The 13,046-nt window shown below is 38.4% G+C and overlaps 1 protein-coding gene across 6 annotated transcripts in view; it reads right to left on the bottom strand.

Moving 5' to 3' along the window:
* The window catches only part of ARHGAP28 (Rho GTPase activating protein 28), a 177,277-nt gene that overhangs the window by 119,474 nt on the left and 44,757 nt on the right, over window positions 1-13,046 (bottom strand). Inside the window, exon 1 of one of the 6 annotated variants that reach the window (XM_037805926.1) lies at window positions 9,037-9,187. The exons of 4 other annotated variants lie outside the window; for them this stretch is intronic. In XM_037805926.1, the coding sequence (XP_037661854.1) occupies window positions 9,037-9,050 (14 nt within the window). In that variant the 5' untranslated portion in view covers window positions 9,051-9,187. Of the gene's footprint in view, window positions 1-9,036; window positions 9,188-13,046 lie in introns of those variants that run through there. One more of the 6 variants, XM_037805928.1, reaches the window with a different exon arrangement.

Below are 13,046 nucleotides of genomic sequence, written 5' to 3'. Positions count from 1 at the left end.
CTTTATTATGCAGGCACTAAGTTGTGCAGTTTATACACAGTATCCCATTTAATCCTTATTGCTCTAAGTGATAGTTTCTAATATTAGTAAATGAGGAAACCAGGGCACAGAGAGATTAAATAACTCACCCATGGTCTCACCATTTCTAGGGGGAGGGAGAGCTGGCAGGCATCGAACTTAGGCTGACTCAAGGACCTGACTCAACCATCTGCACTGTGATCACATCTTCTTGAAGCAAATAATCATGCTAAAAGAATGATTAGACAATAAGACCCCAAAGACAGCCATTAAGGAAAACCAAATGAGTCTTTCTTGGCTCACAACAGCTGGTTCTATCCATGACTAATAAAGGAATGTCCATATGGACATTTTGCTGAGGACTGAACAAGAAAATCTATGAAGCTCCAATGCTCCTCTATCAGCATCTGCTTTGCAAAAAAAAAAAAAAACAAAAACAAAAACAAAGACAAAGACAAAAACAAAAAAAAACTATGGAGCTGGAAAGAAATTCGCTATCTGTATCAAAAGTCCTAAAACAAGGTATAATCTTTGACCTAGTCATTTAGCTTTTCAGAATTTATCTTCAGAAAATACTCAGAAATGTGGGCAAAGATTTATGTGTAGTTATGACCACTACATGGTTACTTATGTTAGGGTGGGAAATTAGAAGCAACCTAAATGTCCATCATTGAGAAATTACCTAACTAAATTGTGGTGCATTCAAACAACAGTCTACCTTGTAGACATGAGCTATGCTTTCATGATTTTGAATGACATGAGGAAAGAGTTTCAATATAATATTAGTTGAAAAATTAGGATACAAAACTACTCTTATAAGATGATAAATATCATCTCTGCATGCCTATTTGTACATGTAGAAAATGGCTAGGATGAAATATATCAAAATATTAACATTATTTTTTGTTTGTTTATGGTCATATTCATATTTTTTGTTTGTAGTTTTGTTTTGTTTTTCTTCAAATTGGATTTTTCCAAAATTTCTATAATAAAATATACTACTTTCATAGCACATTGTTACAGTACATTGATGTAGTACACTGCAGTATGGGACAGAGACGGGCCTGTATAATGATGACATGGAAGGGCAAATGGACAAAAGGGGGCACCTTCCTTCAACATCTTCTGGCATTGACCTTTCAGATCTACTTCTTTAACATCCAGCGTGGCATCCACCAAAACAGCTAAACAGGAGTCAGTGTGGACAGAGTATCACAATAGTTAAGAAAAGAGGTTTAGCAGTTAGCCTGAAGTGAACTGAATCACAGATCTACTGCTTACTGATGGAATAACCTATAAGACCAGTCAGACTTAATTTCCCCTTGTCTCAAAAATGAGATAATAACCTAAGGTTGGTATGGGGACTAAATGATTTAAACTAGCCGTTATAATCCTCCTGCTCATCAGGTATATCTGTGTCAACTGTTGAATGTAAAGACAAATTTTCAAAGAATAAATATTTTGGACAAATATATTATTGTTAGTTCATTGATGATGTCATCAAAGTTTATATCCTTTAGTTTCTAGAACTTCTTGAAGTGATACTTTGGAAAGAAAACTGAAATAGGTTTGTAGCAATTAAAAAGTATCCTGTCGAAGTTTCCATAGTACCTAATTTTCTGCATCACTGACTTAACAATTAACTGAGCACAGAACTTCGTTGAAATAAACCTTCTATCATTGTTATTTCATTACTCTGCGTTGTATCTCCAAATAAGCTTTTGGGTATAGAAATTTCACCTTATACTTCTTGATACCTCTACACTACTTAGCCTAATAGAAGAGTTTTGGCAGACCTTCAACATTAAAGTCAGGGACAGCCAACAGGCTAAAGATTGCTACTTCCCATTAACAAATGTCAAAATTTAAATGTATGAGTTTCTGATGTTCCCTTATGTTTTTTCAAGGGAAGAAGGATTAGACTGCAGGAAAAGGGGAAAACTTACATTTTCCTTTTCGTCACAAAGGAAAATGCAAATCAGCACGAGCCCCTGGGCACACCAGCTAAAATTAGGCTTTGAGCAATGAAGTATTCTAATTCCAATGTTAAACACAGCTCCTAGCATTTCCCCAAGCTACCTGCATTACTTGGTACCAGTTGATAAGCCCAGTGCTTATTAAAATGTTGACCAATATTTGACTTCCCAGCTCACTGCACCTCAAAAAGTCTAGTGAATATGCCCTCATGTTGGAGACCATCTGACAATACCTCCTTGGGAAAATGTTCCTGTACAGTATCCTATCTCTGTAAATTTGAAAATGTTTCCTCTGATAGCCATGTTTTGATGATTTGAGAAATCATGAATATAAATTAATCTGAGCTTCTTTGGTTAAATTCATAATCAAATACCTACCTATATAGTTAACAGTTTTTAGCAGTTACTGTTTGTCAAGCATCACTCTAAAACTTGAAACATTCTAACTTGTTTAGTCCTCGTAATGACCCTGTAAGATAGATGCTACTAACCTCCATTTTACAGATGTGAAAAACAAAGGCTTAGAGGGAAAACGTAACTCGCCCACAGCTATCTCACTACTGAGGGGTGCAGCTACATCTGAACACACAGTGTCTACTCCTAGAGCTCTGCTCTCAACTCACACTGGCTCCTGTCAAGTAGAACACGGTGAGTGCAAAGCCTTTTAAACAATGCTTTGGAACTCGAGAGAAAAATTACCTCCAATGGGAGGTTCAGGAGAAACCTCAAGAGGAAGAATGGGCAGGATTCTGATTGGCAGAGCAGGTGTGGCCTGATGTGCATTCTAGGAAGACGCTCCAGATGGGCAAAGCCACCCAGCCAGGTTCAGGGACTGGACAGAGTGGACAAAGAATCCGGTTTGGCTGGTGGGGACATACAAGTGCACTTGTAAAGACTGCAGATGCCACCGGAAGAAACTCATAGACTCTAACCACAGGCTATAAAAAGCCTTCAAAGTTTTCTCAACAATGTAACATGATTAGAGACATTCTTTGGGGAGATTTATCTGAATTTTTTTTAAAGCTTAGGAATTATTTTTTTTTTAATCACAAGATCATCTTCCTCACTAGTTTAATAGGCAATTTTGGATGACAATCAGAAAATCAAAAAAATTCTCAGTTGGAAGGACTGAGGGACTGAAAACAACAGGATGAAATTTAAGAGGAACGAGAATGTAGTTCAGAAACTTCAGCTATATACATGTGTGTTTAGGATGATTGCATACCGGCGTGAGCATGGTTCATGTGAAAAAGATGAAGGGATTTTAGCCAACTGTAAAATTAGGGGCAGCCAAGAGTGTTACCTGAACTCCAAGAGAACTAAGTGGATCCCGAGTGGCAGCGAAGTTCACCACGCAGAAAGAGGAGGAGGCTGTCCTAAATCCAGAACTGGAATTCAGCTCTGGGCACCACACTTAAGGAAGAATGCTGACAGTCAGGAATGAATTCAGAACAGGTGGTCAGAAAGTGTCTTCTAAGAAACCATGCCACATGTGAAAATGTTGAAAGCACTGGAGAAATTCAGAAGGCTCCAAGTAAGTGTGATCACTGTGTCCAATACTTCAAGAGCCGCCTTGGGGAAGAACAATCTGTGTGGCTTCATGGTACAAAAACAGAACATATTGGGAGGAAAATGTACCAATGAATCAGCTAATACTGGAGGCCAGCTCCATATGAGCTCTAGATGGGGGAGGGGAGCGGAAGGGGGACACTGAGATAGAAGAAACCATCAACATCCATAGGACACCTACAGGCCTGCCAAGGAGATGAGATAATGCGTGCAAAAGGAAAACGCACCTTGCTGACTATAAGAATGTATAAATATTACTTGAAAGATACTGATAGCCCAGTCTTTAGGAATTTGGAGAAGAGGTCAGGGTGAGGGGGTGGTGAGTGAGTCAGTGCTTTAAAGGAAAGATTGGGGTCTGGAATTTGAGCTGGCCTTGACGGATGAGTCAGTTTGAAAATCCAAAGTGGTCAAATAACAACAAAAAAGCCGAATCTTCAGTAAACAGATAAGATTGCAAGCAGATCGCTGAACACGCTCAACGAATCCACTTGGGGCTTAAGAAAGTGCAAGAATTCTCTGTAAGACATTCATTCTCAAACTTCTGCAGCTCCTAAGGGGTAGTGGATTCCTTTTCCTTTTGTCGCAACAGCACCACCACCCCACAGACACACACACACACACACACAGCCATAAGCACAAGTGACAAGATTTACATATTATTAGGGAAGAGGAATAGATACTATCTTCTCCTTGAACAGAACAGGTCTCAAGAGGAAGTAAAGAATGGTCTGAGAATGAGAACATGGAGATCCAGTTATTAAACAGCCTCCCAGAATTGTTCCAAGTCCTGCAGCTACTTCTACCATAACCTCAAAGAGTTTTTTCACTACCTTCAAACTATAAAACACAGCCAGATAACACAATTTGTCATCCATTCAGCACTGTGTGGGAACTTGGGTTCATATTCTCGCGCTGACTCTCAGCTGTATAAACTTGAGCAAGACTCTTGGCTTCCCTGTGCCTCAGTTTACTTAACTGTAAACAGAGGAAAACCACTTCTGCACAGAGTTTTTGTGAAGATTAATGAAACAGTAGCTATAAAATGTCTGCACATGGACGGGTCCTTAATAGATTGCAGCACTTACAGAACATATTTCTAGAGAAATTTTACATTTATGAATTAGCCCCAAAATGGGGGCCCTGCCTTGTGAGGCAGAGCTTTTGGTGAATGGAGATTAGGACATAGAAACCAAGAGCTCAGCTCTCAGGAAGAGTCGCCATTGCACAAGTGACTGTTATTTGTTCAGTGGTTTGACACTTTTTTGGATTATGGAATTTGTTCAAGTAAAAATGCATGTAGAAGCCCAGGACTTAAGGGATACAAGCAGATGAGCTCTCGTTGAATCACCAATGGAGGCCCAAAGCCCATGTGGTTCTTCTCCTCCTTTTCCCACTTTACCCCACCCTCCCACTCCCACCCATAGTGTTCTCCAAGCTAAGTTTGAGAACTTCTGTTCCTATCTTGAGGGTCCTTTCTCACACCAGCATTCTATAACTCCACTCCAACCATTACCATAAAACCTACAGATTTCTGGTGGTAGATGTTTTGACAGCTCAAGTACTTCTGACACACCTCTTTTTGACAAGGTCCAAGATGGATCTGCCGAATATCACTTTCTGCTTTCTTCTGTTTTGTTGATTAGAAAGCAGTTTTTTTTCCTAGTTTTTTAATTTTAACAAATAATAAAAAAGATAATAAAAAGAAAAACCAAATGTCATACAATACAATATAATAGTAGGGTCAGACAACATAGAAAGCAGTTTTGAAAAGAACTGAAACTTCTTCATGGTTAAGGGATATCCACAGACTCACCTAATTCATAAAGAGATTATGCTTTAGGGTGTTTTGTTTAAAAAGAAAAAGAAGCTAGCAGGGATGGACCACATGATAAACCTTGCAATATCTTAACTAAAATATACTAGAAAATTCATACCTACTGAACAATTGGAGGTTGGCAAAGCATGCAATGAAAGACAATGTATCACATGCTATTATTTTAAAAGAATCTTTTGAAGTCACCTCCTCAGTAGACCTCCATTTTAATGGAATGCTACAAAGCACTGTACCTTGAATATGAATAAAGTTACAGATCTCCAAAAAAAAAAAAAAAAAAAAAAATGCTGCAAGCACTTTGCCAGCCTCTTCAGGCTCTCCTTCAAATGCTTTCCTTTGGTAGGCAGGGCTGTTAATGTGGTCACTGCCCGCCCAAATCTCCAGCATTCCTTTAGAAGTTTCTAGAAGCATGATTTAGAATCAGCTCTGCATGTTGTGGAACAGGATGAAAAAAAGGGTAAAACTCCCCTTTATCATCTACTTACTTTGCAAGTTACAGAGAGTTAGATACCATTTCAGAGCACAAATAACTGAAATAGTGAGCCTTTTATCTGTCTTTTGAAGCGAAACAATGGTGTTTCATGTCCCAAATAGTGATTTTTGTGAAATACCAAGTTGTTTTTTTGGGAAGTCTGGCCCCAATTTTACCATTTATATTCATGAGAGAAAGTAAAAAACATTGATTTAGTTAAAGATACCTGACAAATGGAGAATTACCTACAACAGTCTTCACAACCAACAAGTACGGCCTGTTTACACTGCTGACTTCTTAGAGTTTGTTTGGGATCTGAGTTTTGTAAACTGATCATTTATTCATCACTGAAGTAGTCTAATGAATGTCCATCTAATCAGCATTTACTTACACTGTTCAAACATGTCTCTCAATAGATTTTCTTTCCCACCCTTAAATAATCCACAGGCTTCTATATCACTAAGAAACAATTCCTGTTTTCTCAATCTTGCCTTCCTTCTGTTTAAATAAGTACTTCAGGGCCATTGTTGTTGGAATCCTCTACCTGCGAATGTTCTTATCTGCTGTGCAGTCACCAAGCAGCCCTGCACCTTCAGAGGTGGCTGCTATTCTCTGTCTCCCAAGAGGACGATAAATTGCTGCTCCACGCTTTTATTTTAAGAATACCATGCATCTTGGCTGAACTGTTTTCACCCTCTAATTCTGGCAAGTTTCCAGGCAGTGTCAGTGTTTATGTCAGCAAGACTGATTCAAAACACCACCTCTGGGGGGTTTTTCACAGACATTGAAACACATTCCTGCATTCAGCTCAGCTGGAGTCAGTAGGAAGGTTTCTAGTATATCTGTTACTTTGCATTCTCATTCTACTCATTATAGAGAGGCATTGCTTTCTTTTTAGCTCATCTCACAGTTACTTTGTTATTTTTTTTTCCCCAAACCTTGGCTAATAGAGCCTTGGATTACGCTACCCATTGTCTTCAAAACTCCTTATCTGTAAAGATCCTGCTTGCTTAGAGAGGCTAAGTGCCGTTGTTCAGTTGTCAACTGGATTTTTTTAAATTTTTTTCCATCTGCTTTAGAATCATAAAAATGAAGTCCTTTGTTTATATTTTCAAATCTCAACATAAGTTGTATCTTGTTAACCTTGCCTTTGATAGCACAGCTGCTATTCCATTCATGCCTTGGCTTAGAGCTTAACAGGGACCTTAACAAAATTTGTCTGTAAAAGATAAGCCCATGTATAAAGGGGCAGTGACTGTATTCAGAAGGATAGGGCTATCAAGAAGCAACTGCAGAGTATAAAATTTTTAAATAATTTCTAAATGTAAGGTAAACTCCTTCTTATGAGATTTAAAGTTAAAGAAAGTCCCTAGCTCTGTATTTTATGCATGACTTTTCTACAAACCTACAACTTCTCTAAGTGAAAAAGAAAAACAAACTCATCTATAAACTTCCACCAGGAGGCTTGTGTTATGGTTTGAATCATGTTCCCCACAAAGACATGATCAAATAATAACCCCTGGTCCTATGGGTGTGAATTGTTTGAAAATAGGATCGTCAATGATCCTATTGATTAAGGTGAGGCCAAACTGAATCAGGGTGGCCCTTAATCCAATGACTGGAGACCGCAGAAGCAGAGGAAATTTGGACACAGTCTGGCATAGGAGAGAGAAAGAGATGGGTGACATGTGACCGAGGCAGAGATGGTGCCTACAAGCCACTGCAGAACACTACAGGCTCCAGAGAAAGTGTGAGCCTGCTGCACCATGATTGTGGATTTCTAGCCTCCAAAACTGTGCGACAACGAATTCCAATTATTTAAGCCAAAAAAGAAAGTCTCCCTATTTAGCAAAAACCATCAAAGCATGCAGTTGTTAAATTATTATTTGCACAAACAAATTAGCATATCAAGCTAATGTCACTTTCAAGGCATCGTACAGAAATTCCTACTCTATCTTGGACCTTGGTTTTGCCTACCATCATCTGAAATCAAAGGTAAAACTAAAAAACATCCCTTAACAGACACACAAGTTTCAATGGGACCAAAGCAGACTTTACTTTTTGGTTTCAAAATACACCGGTGAAATAGTTTAGAAACAATAAAGAGGCTATAAACACAGTTGTGTAAACATAAAGATGATGCCACTTAACTACTAAGAACCCAGAACACTCTGAAGCAGATGCTTCTAACCTAATTTGATGGAAATGAAGTAGAAATAAACAATACACACCTCTTAGCACCGACCCTCCCTCCAAAAGACAAAAAAAGGAGCAGGAAGAAGAACATAAATAAAATAAAAGACAAAGAAGTCATTGACTAGGAGGTTGTATGGATGACGATGCTCTGAAAATTAAACGTGAAAAGAGGTTAGTTAATCAACAGTGTGGAACCCTCTCGAAGAAGAAGACGCTGTGCTTACTACTAATCAGCCTAATTAGGTGGTTGGTTTTGAGAACAGACTCAAATACAGGTGCTGATGTCTCCAAGAAGGTGCATCAAGGATGACTAGAGTAAGCCGAGGCCAAGCAAAAACCAGAGAAGAAATAGGTAGACACAGGGCTCACGGGTTCAAGTCCACACAGAGACTCACCCAGGACCAGGGCAACACAGCCACTTCAGGATTGTCCTGAAAACTTAAGAAAGGCTGGTAGCCTATGTTAATGACTAGATAAATATAATAAATCCATTAAAGATGTAAACAGCTTGCTTGAATTATGGAGAAACACTGGTAGATGTTTCTAAAATGGGATTAATTATCTGGAAAGAAAGGCTCCTACATCAAAACAGGAACTGGAATCAAAAGATCTCCACGCCATTCATTTTTATGTGCCTATTAATATCCCATTTTAACTAGTCCTCTCAAATGACTACAAAGCTTATCTACTTTCCTTCTATAGCTCAGCTGTAGACGCTTATACTTATATTATAACAATCTTCTACGTCTTAGGAAAATATTTATTACCCACCTCCTAAAAAGGATGGAATTTTTTCTTTGAACGGTTAAAATATTACAGTTTACTATCACGTCACATTGCATGTCTATAAACTAATAAAACAGTAAGCCTCACCCAAAAATGTAATTAAAAGCAAAAAGCTGTCAACACATATTTGCTCTCTTCCTTTCTGTAGCCAAAGTTACTGATTTAGGAAGTGCTCTGCGCCTTACCTCACTGATGACATTCTTTAGGGAGAAGCACAAAGCATCTTTGTTGCCCTGTGTCCTCGTGGCCCAGAGGGTGGAAAACCATCCTCCAGCCGGCACTTGCCACCCCTCACCCACTGTCTGCAGACCCCACACTCCAGGGTCCAGGGGACAGCGCTTGTGCTCCCGCCCGGCCGGCCGGCCAGGGAGACAAAGAGCAGTGTTGCTTCTTGTCCCAACAGAAGACAAATTCCCACTGCACGGAAGCTACTTAAAGAGGTGGTGCCTGCAGGCAAATGCAGCCTCCAAGCCTTCCTGTTTGTGTCCGGGCTCAAACTTTCGTCCACTTCCTAAGGAAAGCTGAAACGTGTGATCAGCCTCAAGGGGCCGTGCCCAAACAGTGCGTGTGGATAATTCTTAGAAACAACTTTCCTCCTTCCTTATTTTCTCCACTGAACAGATATGAGGTTTTCTTAAAAGTCATTTTAAAAAGTCAAAAGCAAAAGCCCTAACTACCTTGACGTGGTCAAAGTTTATCTACTCCTGAAACAGTTTAATCTGAAATGTAGGAAGGAAAGCATTAGTGATGATTAATTCAATATATGTCAACCAATAATCTACAGAAAAACTAGTCCATTTTATTTGAAAAGATTTTATTTAGTAGCTTTGGGATCTTAAGAAATTTCTCTAGGCTCAGTTTCTTCATCTGAATAAATGGAACTAATAATAGTACTTTATCTGGCTATTGTGAGAACTGCATACAAACAAACCATATTTTGCCCTATTCAGGGCATACAGATCATATATTATTACATCACTGTATCCAATTTCCCAGCTGCTGTTAAGTAGTATCAGATGTCAGTAGCTGGATAAAAAGAGCTAATATATCTCCTCTCTTCTTCCCAAAATTATGTTATGTATGTATCTGTTTGTTTGCACATTGTCTGACTTACCCAATGCAATTAGGTTTCAGAAGGAGCTGAGACTTTGCTTATTAGGCTGATTTAATAATAATATATTAATTATATTAATATATTAACATGCACTAAATATTTGTTACATGAATGAATGGATAAATGAGTAATAGATAAATGCATAATTTCCAGCAAAATCAAGTGCAATGTTTTACACACAGTAAGCCTGCAATAATTACTTAATGAATTAGCAAATGAATACTACTTTTTTCTAAAGAGAAACATCCCAGGGAAAATGCAATGTGATGTTATTTTAAGATCCATTGGAGCTCCTGAAAACAGCTGAGATAAATATGATTGCATGTGTTGTTAGATCACTCTCTTCAACCAAATTAGTAAAATGATTCAAGGACAACCTTCTTAAGCATGGATTTTAGGCACGATATTTACTATGAATTAAGTTTAGCTTACTTTAGAGTGTACCTAAAATCCTTCCTCAGGCCTGTTTCTGTTAAAAATTAAAACTCTTTTTCCTTTGTTGTCCTTTAAATCCCAAATTGGTGGCAGGGGGATTAGCTAAGGAGTCATTGATGTTTTTAAGAGCATTACCCAGACAAGAAGAATACAGACATATGATCCCTTGTGATTCTTATGATCCAACTACTGATGTTTACTAGAACATAACAATGTGCTGGAAGATGGGATAGTCTCAGGGATTGAAACAATATATTTAGTTTTTAGCCTTTACATTATTACCTGAATCCCATCCAGGTCACCAGGGGCCAAAAACCAATTGACTGATGGTCGTTCCTTAATCCGTTATGTGTAAGGAGGAAAGTTAACTTTAGTGGATATTTGTCCATTTTATAAAATTACTAAGAGAAGAAAAGATACTGCATCTTAAAAAATCATGTGAAACATAATTCCCTCTTGCTTCCAATGAGCTCTCTTGCTTAGCTTGAAAAATAGCAACCTCCATTTCTCCTTCTTTTTCTCTCTGCCTTCTCTCCACTCCCATTTTCTAGAAGGAAGAAGCGCTATGCTATTACAGATCTTTTAACAAGCATTAATACTGGAAAACAGAGATTTAAGGTTGTTTTCCTTTAAAGAAGTCATTTTAGTTCCAAAATATGGAGAAGAGTCACAATTATTGAACCTGAAAGTTCTATAGCTTTGGGTTAATGAGAAACAATCTGTGAAGAGAAAGTGGTAGTCAAATAAAAACAGAACTTAGTGCCTTTAACTACTACCTATTGACTTCATGTTTTTCTTTATTTTTTTATTAAAGAAGTTGTGGGTTGACAGATCAATCATGCATAAAATACAGGGTTCCCATATACCACCCTGTTATTAACACCTTGCATTGGTGTGGTTGTTACAACTGACGAAAGCACATTTTTATAACAGTACTATTAACTATAGTCACGGTTTAATTTAGGCTTCCTTGTTGGTGTTGTACAGCTCTTCATGTTTTTCTGAACCCAAAGTTTCAGATTCTGTGACTTTCTCCCCAGCAACCCTTCTCTTGCCTCCTTGATGGCCTAACAATCTGAGGCCACACAGAGCTTGTGTTTTCAACAGGAGGGTATCAGATGTGGTTTCAATAGCCTCCCTTAACATGCAAATTCGACCCCAGGTGACAGCGAAGTTTTCCCCCTCATCCATTGTAAGAAGAACTCTTCCAAGCCCCCCAAACTCTGATGGCCTGGGGGCCTGGGGGGGTGGTGGTGGTGGTACTGATATACTGCCAGCTGTTTCCCCTAAAGAGCTTTATTCAAGGTTTCAAGGTGTATTTGGTTAGCAAATAAAAAAAGATAACTTCAAGTTACTGATTACAAGGTCTTGTGCTATTTCTGTCATTATTTGAACCCATACATCTTCTTTTAATAAACATTTATTTAATGCTACAGAAAGCATAAAAAGAGATCTTGTCAGTGAAGATAATTCATAGGATTTATAGGCACAACTAAAAGGAGCAAATATTACAGACCACATTATCCCAAAGTCTGCAATTACTAGGTATATATGCATCACAACAGAATAATAGTGAGTTTTTCCTTTCTGCCATAGGTTGTTTTATAGAAGAATAGCTGATTTCCTGTCAGCTGACTCCAGTAGCTATGATTTGTCAGGAATAAAATAAGCAAAACAAAGTTACATTGAAAAATTAATCTCCTTGATAAGGCATGATTTTGATAGCAAGTTAATTCTAAGAGTTTGGCACCATTTTTTTTTTCTAAAATAAAAAATAAAGGTAATTTTCTCCCTCTTACCTTACTTGAAGTCACAAGATGTGTAGGGTAGAGGTTCCTATTCTCAATCAATTCATAAACTGGTAAGACAGGTGCAGAAATAAATATAATACAAAGGTAGTACATAGTAAAGAAAGAAGCATAGCTTAATTTCAAGACTGCAGTTGTATACATGATAGTGGTAAAATGGAAACTTCTGTACTGTATATGTTACAATAAAAATTTAAAAAAGGTTTGCAGGGCATGAGATGAGAAAGATACAGGTTCAAATCCTGGCTTTGCCACTTACAAGTTATGAGATCTTGGGCAAATTTCTTAATCTTCCTAAGCCTCACTTTCCTCATGGGTGAAACGGAGATAATACTAGTGCCTGCCTCATAGATTCCTGGTGAAAATTAACTGAATTTATGAAGGATAATCCCTTAATGCAGTTCCTAGATTTTGGAGGGTCATAATGACTAGCATTGATGCTGAAGAAAAAGATTAAAGGAGGCACTTAATGTGCCATGGACCTTCAAAGGAGAAAGAAAATTCACATTTATAAGCAAAACGAGATCTGTGGAGTCTTCCAGCCAAGAAACTGCTTCCTTGGAAGAGTTAGAATGTGCATGCTGTCCCTGACTTCTGTCTCTTATGGGAAAGACGACCCAGGACAGAGCACCTGGTAGGAAGATGGGCTGTAGTTACCCTTATCTAGCAGCTGCCAGGCTCCCTCCATTCTGGGATGTCCCACCATAGCCCCTGTGTCTGATTTCAGCCTGGTGCCCTGCCAGAACACAATAAATAGCCTTGGAATCTCTTCTTTTCCTCCCCAAAACCTGCTTCCCTCCCAGCATCAGAGATGGCCTCAAAGGCTAAATTGATGTCT

Source organism: Choloepus didactylus, chromosome 16 (genome assembly GCF_015220235.1).
Source record: "Choloepus didactylus isolate mChoDid1 chromosome 16, mChoDid1.pri, whole genome shotgun sequence".
In the NCBI taxonomy this organism is placed as follows: domain Eukaryota; kingdom Metazoa; phylum Chordata; class Mammalia; order Pilosa; family Megalonychidae; genus Choloepus; species Choloepus didactylus.
The sequence above is the reverse complement of the archived record's forward strand: the minus strand, read 5'-3'. Positions and strand labels throughout refer to the sequence as shown.